The sequence below is a fragment of the Phasianus colchicus genome, chromosome 26 (genome assembly GCF_987193195.1).
Source record: "Phasianus colchicus chromosome 26, bPhaCol1.hap1.1, whole genome shotgun sequence".
In the NCBI taxonomy this organism is placed as follows: domain Eukaryota; kingdom Metazoa; phylum Chordata; class Aves; order Galliformes; family Phasianidae; genus Phasianus; species Phasianus colchicus.
Genome location: NC_143461.1, coordinates 3,325,428 through 3,343,798, shown reverse-complemented (window position 1 = coordinate 3,343,798; position 18,371 = coordinate 3,325,428). Strand labels below are relative to the sequence as shown.

The following is an 18,371-nucleotide window of genomic DNA, read 5'->3' as shown; positions in this document are numbered from 1 at the left end:
CCGTTCCGCAGTGTTGCGGAGCAACCGTGCTAAGAGACTTCGGCCACTCCCAGAGGAGAACCAACATGGCGGCGCCCTCTGATTCCCGCCTTTCTTATGCGCGCGCGCGGGCCTGCGAAACGACGTCATAGACGCGCGCCGAGACGTCCTGCGTCACGTGGTTGCGTGCTGACGTCACACGCAGCGTCTCTACCGGTGCGAGGCGGGCGCAGCCTGAAGAGAAGGTGAGGGCCGGGGGCTGCGGGAGGCGCGGGCGGGGCCGGGCCGGGCCGGGCCGGGCGAACAACCGCTCTCGTCCCTTAGGTTGCAGTTCATTGCGTGTGCTGCGTGAGGTAGCGCGATCGCGGAGTCCATGTCTTTTCTTGTAAGTAAACCCGAACGGATTAGGGTGAGTGTTAAACGGCGTCCAGCTCCCCTCAGCCGGTAAACCGGGCCGCGGCCTGCTCGGGGCCGTATGGAAAGCACCGCGCCCGGGGTCACGGGAACCGCGCTAACAGCCGCGTTAAAACCCCGCTGCTGGCCGTGCGGAGCGTTCGGGACGAGGGGAGCTGGGGAAGGCCCGGCACCGCCTGTGCGGCTCCGCCCGTGCGCTCTCCGAACCGAACGTTTGGGAAACCAAACGGCGGCGCTGTTAATTCCGCGCTTTAAGGTGTCGAACAATCGGCGTCACGTGAGAAAAGCACTTCTAACGGCTTACAGCGCGGCGGCTGTGATCGCTGTGTGATGTCCGGTCACCGTCACCCACGGAGCGCTGCTTTCCAGGACCGCCCTTGCTTGCATTGAACGACACAATCCGTTTTTTCCTTGTTTTATTGCCGCTTTCTGACACGGGGCTGCTTGTGATTGCTTAACGCTAACCTGGCAGTCAGCATTGCAAGCCTAAAGCTGTGCTTTCTACTCTCTGTTCTGCATTTCTTTGAATCACGGAGTCAAATAGAATGGTAGAAGCGTATCTCTGCACCAACAATGCTTGCTCTGACATTTAAGCATGAATTCTGGAAGAGAACAGCACTTCTGCAATACTTGTTTTAATTTTGCACCTAGATAGTATGTAGCCACAATGCTCAGAGATGTTGTCTCTTTGTAAGAACGCTGATTTTTGCACCCAAACATTTATATCTTTATACAAGGGAGCACAGCATGCTTATTATTTTTGCTCTGTGTGCATGTGTGAAAGCTCTTGTTTGAATAATCTAACATTAACCTTATTGTGAGTGCATGCCATTCAGGAGGTGCAGTGACACGTGTGTGCTTGCTGCATGCGTGCCATCCTAGTGGCCAACAAAACCAATATCTTTGTCCATAGTGAGGTGGTTGTAATTAATGGGTTATAGACACAGTAATACTGTTGAAGTGTTACGATTCTGCTTTTGTTTAGGGGTGTGGGAGGGAAGGGGAGTGGTTTGTCTCTAAAGGAAGTAACCAATTATTGGGGGGATTTCTTTTTTCTTAGCGGTGGGTGTCCGAAAAGTTCATTGTTGAGGGCTTGAGGGAGTTCGAACTATTTGGAGGTAAGTTTTCCTCTCGTTAAGTGATCTTTCTAGAAATGTCTTATTGTAGCCCCCAGGCCTGTTAATTTGATAGAAAATATCTATCTAGCAGTAAAAGAGGTGGATACATCTGGTTGTAGCACCAAATCTGGTTGTTCAGGCTGACTAGCAATGTAAAGTTAACACAGAAATACCCAACAAGTCATTTGGAGATCAGTTCCACGTTGATGGCAGTTCTGTTTGCAGACACTGCAATCTGGATTTCTTAGCCTAACCGCTTTTGGGTGAAAGTAAAACACAGAGGTTTGAGAAGGTAAATGGCGTAAAAATGAGTTTGAAACTGTTATGATGGCTCCATAGCATTGCCTGTATGAGAGCTAATTGGTTTCTGGTCTGCTCTGTGTGCAACAAGCAGAATATTATACTAGGATGCAGAAATCTTGATTGGTGATTTAGTATAGGAAAGATGTATCTATAGATCTTTGAGCTTCTGCTTCAAATAAACATTAGATGATTTGTTCTCTATTCAAGCTAAATATCAGTGTCATTTCTTAAGTATCAGTTTGCTTTTATGTTGAATATAAACAGCAGCACTACTGAATCCCTTTGATTCCCATTCTTGTGCAACTGATTACTTGTAACACAGCAGCTTTATCTGTTAATTAACTATTTGTGTAAGAATATATATTTGTAGCTATTTGGTGTCAATAAGTATCGTGGGGTCATGCACTCAGTTATGTTCCAACTATTTTGAATGGGTGTCTGTTGAACACAACTTGGTGAACAATGAATTTCTTTACTCCAGAGCAGCCTCCGGGTGACTCTAGGAGAAAAGTAAGTGGCGTTTGCAGGCTGTGGTGCTGTGGTTCATTGCATGGAGATTATCCTTGTGGAAGTTTGATTTTTTTTTTTTTTCCCTTTTTACCTTAGTTCTATTACTTCATCTCTATACGTAGCTCTGCAAGTGTGGAGATGGGTTTCACCCTGGCATGGAGGTTTTGGTGTATGGTTTGCAAACTTTGTGACAGGTCTGGAAGTTGAAACTTCTTCTCTTGGATTAGTGGTAGGGGTTGGTCCCCCACCCACCCACACGAGTTTTGGGATTATGAAGATCTGATTTTTGAGTGATGCTGATCTCTGAACTGTTTCAGAATAAATGGAAGAAGTTAGCTTGCAAGACTTCTGAAAACAGCCCTAATTTATTATTATTCTGTTGTTCTAAGCCATATTCCCTTCTGAACACATTGTTTTTGATTTCCTTTATTTCCTCTGGAGAGCAGTTACATCAGTAATATGTAATTTTCATTCTGAGCTGACTTGACCTCCCAGTGCCTGGTCTTCTTTAGAGCCAATTCTCTGCACACACGCACAGAGCTTTGCCTCCTAAAAATTAAAGCCATTTGTGAACGTGGAGTTTCTGCTCAAAACCATACAGCCAAACAGAGCTGCTGAGAACTCTGCCTTTGCTTTTTGTTCTGCAGACCCTGATGAGACACAGCACAGTTCATGATGAGCAGTGCTCAGAGAATAACATATTTCATGGCAAGATAAATCTCTAAATTATTGCCCACCTGCTCACAACACATTTATAGATCTCTGTGTGCTGCTGTTGCTTTAGTTTAAGCTAATTACTAACAGGAATTAAGTGTGATTTGATTGTAACTGTGTCAGTTCAGGCTGCTGATAATTAATCTTGTGCCGCTATCTGTCATTTACTGGCACAAACAAAGCTGAAAATATACAGCTCATGGAATGTTTTGTGTGAAGTCATGTACATTCACACCTTATGCTATACTGGGAGAACACTGAGATGAGCATCTGTATTGTTTTTGTTAAAATACTCAGATTTTTGGACAAAGAAGGGGTACTGGTGACTTATTTTTATTTTTACAGCTAAATGAAAGCTTTCTTTTTCTCACATGGTTTTACAGAAATGGGGGAAGGGAATGAGATGGAGTGAAGGAATAAGGAGGTGATGAGAAAGGCAGCAGAACAAAAGCAATGTTCCCCCTTTCTGCTTCAGATGAATGTGATTTGGCAAAGGCAGATCTTTGCTGGCATCACATAACTCATTTTCACATGGCATTTATAACAGTGGTTATCTTAGATCAGTTTCATCAAACTTATTTCCAATTAAAACCTGATCAATGAGGCTGAAAGCTGTCTATTCATGAAAGTCATGCCATATAGCAAGTTACATGTGACTTCATTTTGCAGCTGCTTTTGCTTTTAACCATACACCAAAAGCTGTCCTGTGTGAAACCACCAAGGAGTGTTGTTTTTTTTCTTTTTTTGCAGTATTTCATAAGTGACATTTCAGTTTAACTTTCTTTTTTTCCAACTCTTGTCCCACATTGATAATTTTCTGGTGGAGCTCCTTTTGCATTAACTCTCAGTTATTGGTCACTGCTAACATGAGGACAGGTGAGTGAGGACCTCTGATGAAGACCTCTAAAAAGAGATTTTACATTCTTTTTTTTTTTCCATTGCTGTTGAAACAGCCTGAACCATGACTAAGATATTTAATTTTTGCATCTGTTTTGTTGGCTTATGCTCTATCTGGAGTGGACTTGAATAAAGCAAACCACTTACATACTGCTGAGTGTTTCACCTGCTGCCATTGCTCCATAATGCTGCTATCAGAGCCTTCTGCTTTCACTTCCTTGGTGGTGCCTTTTTGCTTCAGAGGTTTCAATCTGCCTGTGTGTCAAGTCTTGACGTTGACAGGACTGTGTGAAATTGATGGAAGAAATAATTAATGATGCAGTGAAAGTCAGAACTGACAAGAACCTTTACCACAGGTTTGAGATAGGCAGTAACTTTCCATTCAGTGTCCACAGCCAGGCTGCAGCACTGTGTGGTGCTGTGGCTGGAACGAAGGTTTTAGAACTGTTGAGATTGGAGGGGTTGTTTACCCTGAAACAGACACCAGTTGAGTTGCTGTGCTGCAGCTGTTTGAGCTGAAATTGCATCATAGCACTGTTCACAAAACTGAGTTTCACCTTTGCCCATAGCTGAAATTAACACTTATTTTTAAGGTGGACACAGAGAGGTAGAATGTTCTTCGAAATCAGCTGCAAAGCTGGAAGTTAAGAAGCCTGACATGTAGCTTACCCTCAGGGTACATTTAGGGGCAGCTGAAAGCTTCTCAGGAGCTGAATCCTCAGACTGAGCCAAAGGTGATTTATGGTAAATGATGCCTGTGCTTGTGTGCTACATTTACCCTTTCCTGAGTGTAGAGCAGGGCATGTCACTGTCTTGGGAATAAAAGAGTATTCACTGTCACAGTAGGAAAATGCATGAGCCCTTTCTATTTCATGTGCCATAAGAAAAGGTCTGATAAAGGGCATTTGCAGTTGATGAAGAACGAGGTGGAAGAAATGAGCTGTGCTTCCAAATGTCAGCAAGAGTTAATGTGCTGGAAGTGGGAGATAACTAAATTTGCTGTTAGACACCAAATCAATTTGGATCCCCATTAAGATGCATTCCTTGTGACTTTGGGAATTCAAGGGAGCTGCAAGGTATAGAGGAACTTGCAAGAGCCTTGCAGTTTGTCTCATGCAGAATGCTGCTGGAAAAGAGGTGTGTAAATAAAGCAGGTAGCTTCATATTAGAAGTAGCAAAGAAAAGCTGGCAGGTTTGGGAGTGCTGATTCCTTGTGTGGTGTGAGGTCTTTTTTTTTCTCCTGTAAGCACTAATTCTTTGCAGCTGAATTTTTGCTTTCATTTGGAGCTTTATTTTTCATGCTGACCTTCATACCTTCTCTGACTTGGTTCATCACTTCTACATTCAGCTCAGTAGCTTCAGCTGTGCTGGTCTTAATGCAGCAAGCATCAGAGCCCCAGCATCAGGCAGGAGTGCTGAGTGCCACAGGGCAGCATACTGGAAACGTTCTGTGCTTCCATGGCCTTTGCTCAGGCAAGAATGTAAATAAAGAAAGATAGTTACTACAAAGTAGTGCTTAAACTGTTCAGGGGAACAGTAATTGGCCTTGTCCAAACATTTCTGAAGACATCCTAGCTTAAAGTGAGTAAACATTTTGTAGTTACATGTTTAAAACACAGATGTCTGGACCTTCTGAAATGAGGCATCTCCTGGATTTCAACTGACATTTAACTGTTCAGTATTATTTTAACAGCAGTTAAATTATCTCCTCTAGTTTGTTGTTTTATTGTGTACAATAATATAAGGAGCAGATGATTTTTACCAGCACCTGATCTTTATTTCTTCTGAGCTGACTTTATTTTTTTTCTCCCCAGACAAATGAGGCGAGCTCCGAGTCGATAGCTTCATCCCATAAAAGGGACACCATGAGCAACTTCCTCCCAGACAGCAGCTGTTATGAGTTGCTCACTATCATAGGTAATATTACTGCTGGGGTGGAGAACTGAAGTCTGCTTTACAGAAAAAAAAAAAAAAACAACACCCTGCAGATTTATTGTCCGTGTTGATGAGTTGCTTGGGGTTTTTTTTTGCCATTAGAACACTCTTCCTCTGTGTAACCTGGTCTAGGGAGCCTGCTTTGCAGGGGGGTTGGACTTGATTACCTCTAGATGTTCCTTCCTGCCCCTACAATTCTGTGATTCTATGATTCCTCTTTGATTTTAAAATCACTTTGATAAAACTGAGATGCTTATCCTAAAGGCTTGCAATGGAAGGTGGTGAATTAACAATGCTGAGTATGAAGTACAGAGTCAGCAGAAAGACCCTGAATCTTGTCCCTGGTCTTGGAGGGGCTGTGGTTGAATCATTTCTGCCTCAGTTGTGAGCTTGAAAGACAGGATAATGTTAACTTACTGGCTAGGATCAATGGGATACATGCCAAGGGAGTTGACTTCTGATGGAACAATTACTTTCTTTCACTCACGAGGCCATAAATAGTTTGAGTAAATGAGTATAAAGGTTATTTAAGGGCCAAGGATTGGAGGAATTCTTTAGAACTGTGTGCTTCCAGAAATATTACTGAAGCTTGAATGCCTTTTATTTCAGGCAGAGGCTTTGAAGACTTGATGGTTGTAAACCTGGCCAGGTATAAACCCTCAGGGGAGTATGTCACTGTCAGAAGAGTTAACCTGGAAGCCTGCACCAATGAAATGGTCACGTTCTTGCAGGTAACACATGTCTAGTAATGCTATAGTGTAAGTTTAGGAGAGAACTGATGATAAGAACAGTGCTTGTCAATACTGTATTCATATTTTTGCATTTGCTGAATTGAATCAAAATATCTTCTTTGCTTTCAGGGGGAACTTCATGTTTCCAAGCTCTTCAACCACCCTAACATTGTGCCATACAAAGCAACATTCATAGCTGACAATGAGCTATGGGTAGTGACATCTTTCATGGCCTATGGTAAGTGAAGAGGGTGTATTTTTATTCTGAGCAGCATATCCTGTAAAATGAAGTTTTAGAGGTGTAAAGTGAAGTTTAAGAGGTGTTACATCTTTATTGAAACATCCTTGTTATTCTGACCAATGAAGAGATGTTTTGTTTCATTTTAGGTTCTGCAAAAGATTTAATCTGTACCCATTTCATGGATGGGATGAGTGAGTTGGCTATTGCATATATTCTCCAAGGAGTATTGAAAGCACTTGACTACATCCACCATATGGGCTATGTACATAGGTAAAAAAAAAAATAATAAAAGTGTTACTGAAACAAACTTACCTCTGTACCCTGAAGGCCAGTGTCTGTGTGAAGTCAGGACAGCCATGTTGGCAGGCAGACTTGCTAAGGCTCTGAATTGAGACTGACAGTATGGAGAGATTTGTCTCGAGTCCTCTAGTCCTCCGTTTCTCCTTGCCACAGAAACATTCCCTGGGGGAAGTGCAAAGTGGGTGAACTGAGTCCTGTTGATGTTTGTGTATGCAGTTTTGCACAGTATTCAGGATGGCCGTTAGGAATCTCTTGATAAGCTTTTAGTCTTTCTATCAGTGCTCGTTAAGGTTGAATCTTTTAAAAATCTCTTCCTTAGTTTACCATTTCCAGCCTTTAGCATATTTTTCCTTTTCTCTGATATTATCCTTTAATTGTGAAACTATATTTTAAACACTGAATATCCTGACTTATCAGTGGTTGGTCCTTTTATGGTACGTACTGTCAAAGTTGGTCAGGTAAGTGTTCCTGCCTTGAATCCTCTGTAGTGTACTTCTATGCTAGCAGCATTCCTGGGGATGCTGTAAGGAATGTAAACCTTTGGGGACAGAGAACCTGACTGATCTTTATTGTTCTTTTAAGGAGTGTGAAAGCCAGCCATATCCTCATTTCTGTAGATGGGAAGGTGTACCTCTCTGGCCTGAGAAGTAACCTGAGTATGATTAATCATGGGCAGCGCCTCAAAGTTGTTCATGACTTTCCCAAATACAGCATCAAAGTCCTACCTTGGCTCAGCCCTGAAGTCCTGCAGCAGGTATGTTTAAAAACCAACTACTGCTTGTGCTCAGTAATACATCTTATCTCTGCATAACTTCCTGAGGTTTTAGGGTATGTTCTGGGAAAAGTAAAACCAACAGCCAGTGTTGCTTTTGCGCATGATGAGCATCTTACTGTGTACTTTTTACCTTAAAACTACCCACAACAACAGACCAGTCCTATATGTGGGTTGTCTAATTTCTGCTGAAATCATTTTTGTTTGTTCTTCTACACAGCAAATCATGGGCATCACCTGTCTGCACTGCAAGCCTACAATTTTTATTTCCCTTTTCTTCTAGAATCTTCAGGGATATGATGCAAAATCTGACATTTACAGCATAGGGATAACAGCTTGTGAGCTGGCAAATGGACATGTACCATTTAAAGACATGCCTTCCACTCAGGTAAGGTTTAAAGGCTCATCTTTCACTCTTTCATCTCAGCATGCAGAAGTGCATTTCAGCTCTGGGTTGTGGAGACAGGAGGGTGCCTGAATTCCCTTCTCATTGCTGCTTTTTCTAGAGAATTGCAGTGCTTCTGTATTGAGGCTTTGGTGTCAGAATGGTAATGTCCAAATGCTGAGGACATGAGAAATCTACTGAGAATTTTTAATTGTTGCTTGTGTGTATGTGGGATGTTGATGTCCTTCGCTTCCAGATGCTCTTGGAAAAGCTGAATGGAACTGTTCCCTGCCTGCTAGACACCACCACAATTCCTGCTGATGAGCTGACTATGAAAACCTCTCGTTCAAGTGCAAACTATGGGCTGGGTGAGAACGTGGCTGTTAGCAATGTGAGAGCAGCCAACGGAGAGTCAACCCTACACCCTTATCTTCGGACCTTCTCCACCTGCTTCCATAACTTCGTAGGGCAGTGCCTTCAGCGGAACCCAGACTTCAGGTAAAGCCAGGCCAAAGCTGCCCTTCACGGGCCTGCTACAAGCACAGTTTTTGTGCTGAATATACCATGAGAGCCAGTGAAGGTTGTTTGCAGTTTTTTCAAAACCACAGCTGAGTGAGGATGTGCTTTGTGTGTTGAGAAGAGCATGTCAAGTATGCACAACAAAAGCAGTGTTAATGTCTTGAGGCACTTTCCTTAAAAGTTCATAGCCACAATTCGCAACCTCCTTTGGGAAGTAGAGTGGGGGGGTCCTGTCTTGTCCTTACACTGCTCCTTGTGCTCCTCAGACCACCCCATCAGCTGCTAAGAGCATGTTTTCTGCTGGGTTAGTGTGTTGAATCTTCACAGAGTCTGGGTGCCAGAGCTGGTGCAAGGGAGGGGGTGGGTGGGATGGGGTTGTGATGGTGAACTGCTGACAGAACTACATGGGCATCTTGAAAGATCAGTGTACTGACTTGTTTTCTTCTCTTGTTTTATTTGAACTTCCTTCTGCAGGCCAAGTGCAGGTGCTCTGCTTAATCATCCCTTTTTCAAGCAGGTAAGGAGATCATCATTTAATGCATAGATACAGAACAGTGGCTTTTCTTTAGTCATTACCTTACAGTGTCCCCAAAGCTGAGGGTGGGAATTTTGAGCTGCTGAATTTTCTGAGACCTGAAAGGATCAATTTAGCTTGGTGATTAGCAGCAGTGCAGGTTAGTGAGCCTTGCATTCTCTAGGAAGTGGGAGGGCTGTTCTCTGGGAGCGTGATGTGGCTCTTCCAGCAGCTCCCTCCCCTGCAACACTTCAGCTTCTCTTACCCTCAGAATCACGCAAGTGTTACTGGAGTGGACCTGTTACAAGATGCAGATTGTGCATCTTTCAGTGCAGACAGAAGGATGTTTGTTTTACTTGCTGCCTTCCTATGTGAAGAAGCATTTCAGAGCTGAGCTCTTTTCTCCATGCAGATCAAGCGCCGTGCTTCTGAAGCACTCCCTGAACTGCTGCGCCCCGTCACACCCATCACCAACTTTGAAGGAACTCGGCCCCAGGATCCTAGTGGCATTTTTGGGTTGGTGTCAAACTTGGAGCAGCTGGATGTGGATGACTGGGAATTCTAGAAAAACAGAGACTATATTTGGTTCTGGAGGAGCTTTCTGGACATTGTAATTTATTGTTCCTGTTCATAAAAGGTGATGAATGTTACACATGGAAGAGTTTACAGGTCCTTGGGAAGGAACATCAGCTGCCTGTTTACTTGGAAACAAGTGTGGAAACAAATGGACAGACCAGAGCTGTGGAGTATTCTGGTGGTGCAGTGCCCCATACCCCAGTTTTTTCAGCTGAGCACCAGGAGAACGCTACAATGGATTGAGTGAATCTGTTCAGTTATGGTCTCCTTTCCTGGGTTTCTAAAAACGATTGGCTTCCTTGTATCACAGGTGAAGGCTGCATGATTCTATTTTTTTATTTTTTTAAAGGGTGCCTTAGAGTTAAGAAGGGGAGGAAAGCAGTTCTTAGTTTTGGGCATTTTCTTAGAGCTAGTCAGACTTATGTTACAGTGTTGTTATTGGATAACTTCTGAGGGTGAGGAAAGGAGTGCGTTCTTAAGCTTGGTCACTTCTTTATGGGGGAAAACAAGAAACAGAAGATAACCTGATGCTGTTGTGGCACATTCACTGCACTGGGCATTCCTCTGCAGTACTGAGCTGTGCTCCAGTTTCTGGAGGGAGCTTTTAAGACTCCTCTCAGCTGATGTTGTGTGCTGTGTGCTCTGAGCTCCAGGTCAGATGGCATCCCCACTCTCCTCCCATGGCTGCCTGGGTCATCAAATTCTAGTGTGTAATTCTGTGCATGTACCAGCTTTTCTAACCTCCCAGAGTACATCCAGCTCAGCCTTCTGTTAGCTAGGCTGCTTTCACAGCATGAAATATTCATACCAGCCTGTTCTCAGTGACTTGGCATGAAGGAAAAGTAATTTTCACACAGAATCCTCTTACTCAGAACACTTCTTTGAATGTTATGTACAGAATGATCTTAAACCCTCTATTACCATTGCTATACCATCATCCCTGAATGACTGACAGACTTGAAAAAAATCCTTTGCTTGTGTTTCACACAGCTTCCCTTGATCCCTGCTTGTGGCAGCTCTCCCCTAGCCCACAGCATTTGGTTTTGGAGGTGTGTTTAAGGCTTTCAGTTTGACCTTTCCAAGGACCGTGGGTGCTGGAGCTCTTTCCATTCTCAAATGAAGCACTGAGACTCCAGTTCTGTAAGTGTGGTTGATGGGAGAATGGTGCTGAGAACAGGTCCTTCTTGTGTTTGTAAACTACTTGAACCCAGATAAAGTTTGTTACTCTAGTTTTTTGCCAAAACAAATAAAATATTTCTGAAGTTTGTAAGCCTGCTGTTTCTGCAGAGTGACAGAGAAGTGCCAAAAATTCTTATCCCCATCTCCCAAGTCTGGACAGAGATGGTTAACTGGTACTTGCAGCAAGGGAAAAATAATAAAGAGAAGTACCACTGACAGCATAAAAGCTTGGGGACTGTGTTTGGCATGTGCTGCAGCTGCTGGCTTCATCCCCAAGGGGTGATTTCGCATCACCCACTGAAGTTCTAAAGCCTACTTGACGTGACTTTTAGCCCTTGACTTCTAGAAACCAAGAGGCAGCAGAACAGACAGGAGGAAATATGCTCCTCTGAGCTGTAATAAATCACAACTAACTGCAGAAGTCTGGCTTACTTTCCAAACAGCATTTCCAGAATGACAGATAAACTTGGTGCAAGCGACTAGTTTTCATTTCTCTCCATGCTTTCAGCATTCGATGTGATCATATTTTATGGACTTAAATTTTAGGATAGAGATTGCTCCCTGTAACTTCAGGATAGCTTTTTATGCTTCCAGAGCTAGCTGGCAGGATAACTACCACATTAGGAGTAAAATAAATGGTGACACATTGTCAAAAGTAACTGAACAGAGTTCAACCCCTCCCTCCCCAGACCCTTGTGTGGTCCTACTGATGGCACAGAGGACAACTCTCAGCTTACCCATTCCGTCCTGTGCCTTCACAGAGCAGCAAATGAAGACTGGCACCACTTGTGCCCCCATTTTAACAACCCCTGGTTGGATGAAAAACCAATGGCTGCAGCTGCTGCCCAAAGGTGCTGTGATCACAGTGCATTCTTCCCATGAAAACTTTATTCGGTTCCGTACAAAACAGAGTGCTTTGCTAGTGCGGGTCTTCTCCATGGTCTGAGTGGTCTGACTCCCCCTCCTCCTCTTCCCCTTTGTGTTTTTCCAATTTTGCCATGAGCTCTGAAAAGCAGGAAGAAGCACAGTGAGACTCCAGGTCTGGGGGATGTCCAACAGCAAAGCTGGATCTCCAAGACCTGCAAACACAGCTCTCTCCAAGAACTGAAGCACCTACCAAAAGTCACTTCCCTACACAAAAACTAAGCCAGGACCTACCACCGTACACTGAGCCCAAGGCTTCAGGTCCTACCATATCAGGCCCTATCAGTAGATTACTGACCTGCAAACAACAGTATCAGAAAAGCTACTGTCTGCACTCCCATTACCCTCATCAGAAATCAGACTCCCCAAGTTCCTCATCTGGGCAAACACAAATGCACTTTTTACACCTGTGGAGGCACCCAGGTCCTGATGTGGTGTCTCCGGGCACTGAGAGAAGTTCTGCCTGTGAGCTACAACTTTCAACCAGGCCAAACACCGTGAGCATACATCAGCAGCCCTCTTTCCCACACGTGGCCGTTACCTTTTGCTGGGTTGAAGACTCCATTGGTCTGCTTGTCACACACGTAACAGCGCTGGGATTTGCGATAGTGCTGGAGGGCACAACTCTCACAGAAGTAATGCCTACACCTGTATGGAGAAACAGATGGCAATGCCAGTCACCACATACAACTGCTGCATCCAGGAGTTAGAAATAATTGACTACTGAGCCCTGAGGGATGCAAAAGCAAGCTGGATGCACAGTTCCCTATGCAGCATCAGCCCTGTGTTCTCTGCTGTACTCATAAAAGCTGTTTCAGCATTGCTTCACTGATGCTGAATGTCTGCACACAGCCATCAGCCAGCTCTCCCAGAGACAGCACAGGTACAAGTGCTATAGTTGATGGTATAGTTGTGGTATTCCCGGGGGAAAGCACAGAGATAGCAGGCACCTGCAGCAGAGTGGCTGCTGCAAGGCAATGCGATCAGGCAGCGTCTATGGAAATCTAAAAGGTGCTTGGACAACAAAGGCTTGAGATCCCTACCAAGAAGATGCTTGAGATGTAGTTAGGAGACTCCCTGGATAGCAGAGGCTTTCCCCACCAGAAAAGCAAACAAGCATGCTCCACACACCAGAATGCAGACAATGACAGTGTTTGCTACCACAGTGAATGACTGACTGACTAGAGGACTCAACCCACCACAGATGTTTGGCTCCCTCACTTACTTGGTGACCACGGGGTTCTTGAAGGAACTTCTGCAGATGAAGCATTTGAAAGGCATATCCTCCTCATCACTGCTCACCTCATAGTTTTCTTCATCTGCACAAGAGAAAGTTAACCAGACTTGAACAAGAGCAGAAGCAGACAGGCCAGCAGATGCACAGGGCATGAAATATGGAACATGGAGAAAGTACAGCAGGTGGGATTCAATCTCTGCTGGAAACAATAGAGTTCTAGCATCTGGGTGTCATTGATGTCAGTAACATGTGGGATTGAGATATAATTAGGTCTAATGAGCCAATGTGCTTGTTGCTCACTTCACAGGAGCACATTTTCTGTGACACCCACTTGTTGCTATAAACAGACAGATCCTCCAGTCCCCAATTTTTCACATTTTTTTCCAAAACAGCTGCTATTAAACTCTTCAGCTCCAACTCAGAGAACATCCCCTTTCCTGCAACTGCGCAGGGGTTCATAAGCAATACTCAGCTGCATCCTTGGGCCACAGATATGGATTCTGAGTGAGAAATATTGATGTGACAAAGCATGAAAGCATTCTAGCTCCTGGACATCTGTGCTGCAGGAAATGGTTCTATCTACCTCCCCAGCTCCACACTGTTTACTGCTGGGATTCATACAATAGCAGACTGGTATATTCTGTATAGACAGAGCAAATAATCCTCTCTGGTAGCAGTCAGTGGTAATCTGAACGCAGCAGATTTGCACAGCACTGGCAGTGGTTATTGGTGCTAAGGTAATTCCACAGCAGGGAGTTCCATAGCTTTGTGGAATGAGGAATTCTTTGCATCTAATCAACCCATTGCTTGTGCAGTTTGAGACAGCAAAGTCTGTAAGTCACATTCAGTCTACAACATGGGAGAAGGCAGGACCTTGTGGCCTCGTACACCATTAGCTCAGGGAGCAGGAGAGCAGAGGGGCTGTGCTGTACCATTGACTCCATAGCGGCCTTCATCCAGTTCCCGTTCTATCTGCCAGCCGTGTTTGTAGTCTGAGCGGTCATGGAGGAATTTGCAGCTGTCTGAAAAGCATAAAGGAGAAGAGATGAACAATCTTCCCTCATTGCCCAGCTGTTTACAGGACACCTCATCCAGAGGCAGCCTGAGATTTGCCCAGCACAAGGTGAAACCTGATTGCTTCTCCATGCACCTGCATTCCAGGGCAGGACCGGGCAGGCCATACTTCCCTCTCAGGATCAACAGGCCATAAGCATCATGCTCTGGATGCCACAGCAAGAGCTCCAGCATTCACCCACATGGAAGTGGGATAAGGAAGAGGAAATCCCACCCCCCACATAACCTCAGGTGAGGAAATACAAACTCTGCAAACAGGGGCCTGTGAATTAGTAACTGTGCATCTTAGTGCCACAAACTTGGGGCTGTCCATCTGGACTGGATCCCTCTGCAGATCAGGTGCAGCACGTGCTCACCTGCAGGCAATACCCACTCACCTCCAAAGCCGCAGAACCCTGTTTCTTTGTAGTCCTTACAGATGTCTGGCTGGTAATCCCACCGCACTGTGGCCCGCAAGTGCTCTGGAGCACGGATGGGTCCTTTTCTGAAAGGGTGGGAGAAGGCTCAGGCCAGCTGTGTCACCGCAGTGGAGAAGGGCCCTGGGACTTGGCCAAAACCAGACACCGGACTCATTAGATAGGAACAAGTTAGCAAAAACAGCAACATTTTGGCCCCAGAGAAGTGCCTTTGGGGACAATGCCTGAAATTCTCTGTGGTTCCTCCCATCGCAGGCTCGTCCCAACCTACCTGACCATTCCTGAAGAGGCATTTCCCATTGATGTGTCTTTGGGCTTCACGTACTTCTGGTAGTTGTTAATACCACGGTAAATTTTATCATCTTCTTTTCCTCTCAGTTCCTAGAAAAGAAAAAAGAAAGGCAATTAAGGGTCAGAAGACCTTCATGTCACAAAGTAGCTTTTATCCCTCCAATACCAACCTCCCTCAATACCAAGAAATCAATAACGCCAGGAAGTTCCCCCATTTACACAGGCAACACTTTTGGCCTCTCAAATTAATGGGGAAGAAAAGACTTGAACTCTTGGCATGCAAAAGGGGATGAGTTATGCACACTCACTCCTCCTGCACAGCATTAACTCATGAAGGTGAGGCTGACTGACCTCCTGGATTTTCTGGCTGCGCTCGAAGATGGCCTGGGCATCTTTATCCTTCTCTGTGTCCAGTTCATACACTGCTGTGGCCCCCATGTCTTCTGGGCCAACAGGTTTCTGAAAAGCAAGAACAACTTGTGACAACAGTAAAAAGAAAGAGAGAAAGCCCCTGGGCATTGGTGGGTCAGCGACTGAACAAGTGCTGGGCATGGCCTGCTTCACCCTCCAGCAATTTCTAACTTCTCTTAGCACCTGCTGGCATGAATCCAGCCTAGTGCTTGTGGAAGACAGGATGCTAATTACTGATTGCTCCCAGGTTTTAGCTTGCAAAGTCAGGACACATTGGTCCCCACTTTACTCCTTCAAGCTTCATCTTGTTTAAGCTGGAAACTGATCTCAGGTCTCCCATGTTCAATGCTTCAGTCATGAGACCACCCAGCCCACACACAGGATGTTACATCTAACTTTTAACCCAGCAGCCTGCACACAGTTTTAATTCAGTGATCTGGTTTTGGTTCCTCTTGAATATAGTGAACAGACACCTATTCCTAGGTTTTGTCAGCTCTTTAACTGCACAGAAGCCAAAGAATAATTATAACCAGCCTCAAATTAAAAACAAATCCAACTTACACAACAAAAGCTTCTGGAACCCCAAAGCCTCCACCTCCTCCTAAGAACATGCTGCCCTGCCTTGGCTTCCTCATTACAGCATGAGTCTTCAAATTAATCATAATTAATGTGATAATGAGACCTTAGTCTGACCTTGCATCTTTGACTGAGGATAACTGGCCACTATTCCCATTTTATACAGAAAAAAATGGAGACTCAGAGAGTAAGGAAGCAAGTCTGGGAAGGAATAAAAAGCATCAACACAGCAAATGCTGGTATGTGCTTTTAATTCTACACAAATCTTGATGAGAGTCTTAGTGATGGACACAATTTCACTGGATGAAGAGGAGAGCTTGAGAAAAGCCCAATGGGAAGAGTATTTTTTAGCTGTGTCCAAAACTTCAACAGTGATTTCTCTCCACTCCAACTGTTAACAAGACCCTCAGGTTTCCCTATCCCTCAATCCTAAGAAAACAGTGACCTCCCTCTAGAGCTTTTACCCTATTACTACTCACAAGATGGGAGTACATTCTATGTTACATGAATACCTTATGGAGGAAGGTGCTATAAAACTGAAAATATGGCCTCAGTAATTGAGCAAATCTGATTCTGGTGCTCCTTCTCCTGAAAACTCTGTGATGTCAGGCAAGCCCAGTCACACCTTGGGGTTTTAATTCCCACTTCTAAGAGGGAAAGACCAACCTTAATTCACAGAATCATAGAATGGCCTGGATTGAAAAGGACCACAGTGATCATCTGGTTCCAACCCCCTGCTATGTGCCAACCAGCAGACCAGAGCCACATCCAGCCTGGCCTTGAATGCCTGCAGGGATGGAGCATCCACAGCCTCCTTGGGCAACCTGTTCCAGTGCCTCACCACCCTCTGTGTGAAAAACTTCCTCCTCATATCCAACCTAAACCTCTACTGTAAAACCATTCCCCCTTGTCCTATCACTATCAACCCTCATAAACAGCTGTTCCACCTCCTGTTTATACACTCCCTGGAAGGCCACAATGAGGTTTCCCCACAGCCTTCTCTTCTCCAAGCTAAACAAGCCCAGTTCCCTCAACCTTTCCTCATAGGAGAGGTGCTCCAGCCCTCTGAATTCCTAGTTGAACTCCTGAGGATGCAGAATAACAGAAGAATAAACCTAGCACAAAATGCTTGCATGTTAGGAAGGAAGGGACAGACATCTACAGATCAAAACTGAGACGAGCTGACTCCACATCTGCAGAAGCAGATTATGGAGTATGGGATCAGCCAGCCCCCCCCCCCGACTTCACCCCGTGCTCAGTCCTTACCGCCGACCTTGTTGATTTGTACGTGACTCCGATCTCCTTCGACGGATCATCCTCATCGCTGCTGCTCAGCGCGTACGAGGGCCGCTCCTTCGTGCACCTCCTGGTCTGAAGGGCACACAGACAGACAGACAGACAGCGGCTGCAGGGATGGATGGGCCCCACACAGCCCCGGCCAGCGCAGCGCCCCGCGGGCTCCTCACCTTCTGGATCATGGGGTTGGGGGTCTCCCGCCGCCGCTCCTTCCGCACCACCGTGCTGCCCTCCTCACCGCTGCTCTCTGCGGGGCACAGCGCGGGGCTTAAGGGGCCGAACCGCGGGGCTGAGCGGGCAGCGGATCCCCGCGGCTCTGCGGGAGGATAACGAACGGCACCCCGGCACGGAGGCCCGGCCGCCACATCGTCCCTCACCCACACAGCCCAGCGCCGGGCCTGGCTGAGATGCAGTGCGGCCCAGGCCTTCCCTCGCCTCCCCCGGGCATCGTAACAGGCCGCCACAGCGCACGTCACCGCCGGCAGCCCCTACAAGCTCTCACCCTGCTCCTGGTCGCTGCTGGGCCGCTTCCGCCGGCCTCTACCCGCCGCCAGACCCCTTTTCTTGAAGACGAAGCTGCACACCGAGCCCTCCTCCGCCATCTTGCGCCGCGGCCGCCGGACAGAGCGGCCCTAAAGCGGCTCGGCGCAGCTCAGCGCCCCCTGCTGGCCGGGAGGACTCAGGAGCGGCGGCTCCTGGGGGCAGGGCGGGGAAGGGCGCCCCCTGCAGGCGGGGAGGGCGCAGAGAGGAGGAGCCGCTCCCTCGGCCGCTGGGGTGCGCGTCGCCATAGCAACCGCTTGGGGTGCGCGTGCACCGGTGTGTGTGTGTGTGTGTGTGTGTGTGTGAGCGCGCGCGAGCCCCACATGCACGCGCATGCATGCATTTGCATGTGCACGAGCACTTCAGCATGCATTCCGTGAGTGCGCGAGCATGCGTGTGCACAGAGCTGAGCGCGCACGCGTGTGCGCTGCGTGCACGTGTGAGCACACAAGCGTCCAGGCGCACGAGCACGTCGGCATGCACGCACCATGCACTTTCACGGTAGTGCCGGCACGCACA

At 46.2% G+C, this 18,371-nt stretch overlaps 2 protein-coding genes across 3 annotated transcripts; one reads left to right on the top strand and one right to left on the bottom strand.

Annotated features, from left to right (window-relative positions):
- The first annotated feature begins 86 nt into the window (after window positions 1-86).
- STRADA (STE20 related adaptor alpha) lies at window positions 87-11,178 on the top strand. Of its 2 annotated transcripts, none has more exons than XM_090125128.1 (13): window positions 87-224; window positions 304-364; window positions 1,454-1,511; window positions 2,296-2,324; window positions 5,750-5,852; window positions 6,480-6,601; window positions 6,731-6,839; window positions 6,989-7,112; window positions 7,725-7,896; window positions 8,198-8,302; window positions 8,556-8,797; window positions 9,293-9,335; window positions 9,745-11,178. In XM_090125128.1, the coding sequence occupies exons 2-13, from the start codon at window positions 353-355 to the stop codon at window positions 9,895-9,897; spliced, it is 1,272 nt and encodes a 423-aa protein (XP_089981254.1). In that variant the 5' UTR covers window positions 87-224; window positions 304-352; the 3' UTR covers window positions 9,898-11,178. The 2 variants fall into 2 exon arrangements, with proteins under 2 accessions (XP_089981254.1, XP_031456778.1); XM_031600918.2 differs by having other exon boundaries at window positions 304-388.
- Window positions 11,179-11,957: 779 nt separating this feature from the next.
- LOC116233805 (E3 ubiquitin-protein ligase RNF113A) lies at window positions 11,958-18,099 on the bottom strand. Its single transcript, XM_031600919.2, has 10 exons — window positions 17,815-18,099; window positions 17,483-17,559; window positions 17,283-17,387; window positions 15,381-15,488; window positions 15,010-15,119; window positions 14,700-14,806; window positions 14,181-14,270; window positions 13,237-13,330; window positions 12,553-12,659; window positions 11,958-12,092 (listed from the first exon to the last, which is right to left on the bottom strand). Exons 1-10 carry the CDS (start codon window positions 17,912-17,914, stop codon window positions 12,007-12,009), a joined length of 984 nt encoding a protein of 327 aa, XP_031456779.1. The 5' UTR covers window positions 17,915-18,099; the 3' UTR covers window positions 11,958-12,006.
- Between the last annotated feature and the right edge of the window lie 272 nt (window positions 18,100-18,371).